Source organism: Serpula lacrymans (assembly GCF_000218685.1).
Source record: "Serpula lacrymans var. lacrymans S7.9 unplaced genomic scaffold SERLAscaffold_64, whole genome shotgun sequence".
Classification (NCBI taxonomy): Eukaryota; Fungi; Basidiomycota; class Agaricomycetes; order Boletales; family Serpulaceae; genus Serpula; species Serpula lacrymans.
In genome coordinates, this window is record NW_006763334.1 from 1,952 (window position 1) to 2,985 (window position 1,034).

General features: G+C 46.2%; 2 protein-coding genes across 2 annotated transcripts; one reads left to right on the top strand and one right to left on the bottom strand.

The window, feature by feature from the left end:
- Window positions 1-15: 15 nt before the first annotated feature.
- On the bottom strand, window positions 16-777 carry SERLADRAFT_481206 (uncharacterized protein; the record flags this gene model as incomplete). Its single annotated transcript, XM_007324844.1, has 4 exons — window positions 16-219; window positions 273-378; window positions 437-536; window positions 587-777. Coding segments are annotated over 4 exons (519 nt in total), but the record flags the coding sequence as incomplete, so codon positions are not given.
- A 35-nt stretch (window positions 778-812) lies between these two features.
- Window positions 813-968, top strand: SERLADRAFT_375187 (uncharacterized protein; the record flags this gene model as incomplete). Its single annotated transcript, XM_007324845.1, has 1 exon — window positions 813-968. One exon carries the CDS (start codon window positions 813-815, stop codon window positions 966-968), a length of 156 nt encoding a protein of 51 aa, XP_007324907.1.
- Between the last annotated feature and the right edge of the window lie 66 nt (window positions 969-1,034).

Genomic DNA, 1,034 nt, shown 5'->3' on the forward strand with positions numbered 1-1,034 from the left:
TTTAGTCTTGTCACATAGAGCCAGGATCGTCTGCAGCCAGTAATTTATGAAGCCATTTTCTCTCTTTACTGTTAAACTATTGCGCTCGGCGCCAATGCTCAACAACACGCATAGTATCACCCAGAAGAAAGATTCCAAGTCATCCGCAAATGTATGAAGTATGGGTTCATCATCATCCCACGCGTTCAGCAAGCGCATAGAAATGAAAGGGAGTGTTCCCTGAAATGATTTTAAGACTAAATAACAGGCTAGCCCGAAGATGAGCTACTTACCGAACGACGTTGCTCAAGCTCGCGATCTAGCTCTCGCCATCTGATTGCCTGGTCACCGTCATTGCTCACGCTCACGCATTTTGTCAAGTTCTTGGTGCATTCGAACCTAGAATACTTTAACATCAATACCGCTTTGAGCTCATTATCAATTTAAGAGGACTTACCGTGTTAGAGGCTTTCGTATTTGGGGCACTGGAAACAATAGAACGTTACCATCGCTGACATCGCGGTGCAGCCATCCATCCTTATACATATTATAGTGACCTAGAAAGGGAGCATCAGTCCTGAGCGACGTCAAAACGGGCAATACTCACCCATCATTCCGTGGAAGATGCCTTCTAAGAATTCGTACGGCCCCACAGCCGTGTGGAGCTTACGGTACTCTGTTTTCGATATCAGCCGCTTGTGTATTCTGTTCTCCATCTTCTTGCCTTCCTTGTGTTCTTCCTTCTCAGATTGTGTTTTCTTCCCCCGGTATATTATTTCCTCCTGATCAAATATTTTTCGAATCTCCTCCTCAACCCATGCTCCCTTTTTTCCATGTTTAACCCTATACTGGGCGTAAACTTCAGGTATTCCCATCTCTCCTTGAATGTCACGAAAAACTTCCATCTCGTCACGGCCCTCCAAAGCCCATGCGTCTTTCAGGACAATGGAAAGCGGCGGAGGAAGGAGGTCGAGTTCAGGGATGGGTGAAGGTTGGTAAGTGGGGAAAACGGGGGATTCATCGTTGCGATCAATTCCTTGCCATTCAAGCTGCTT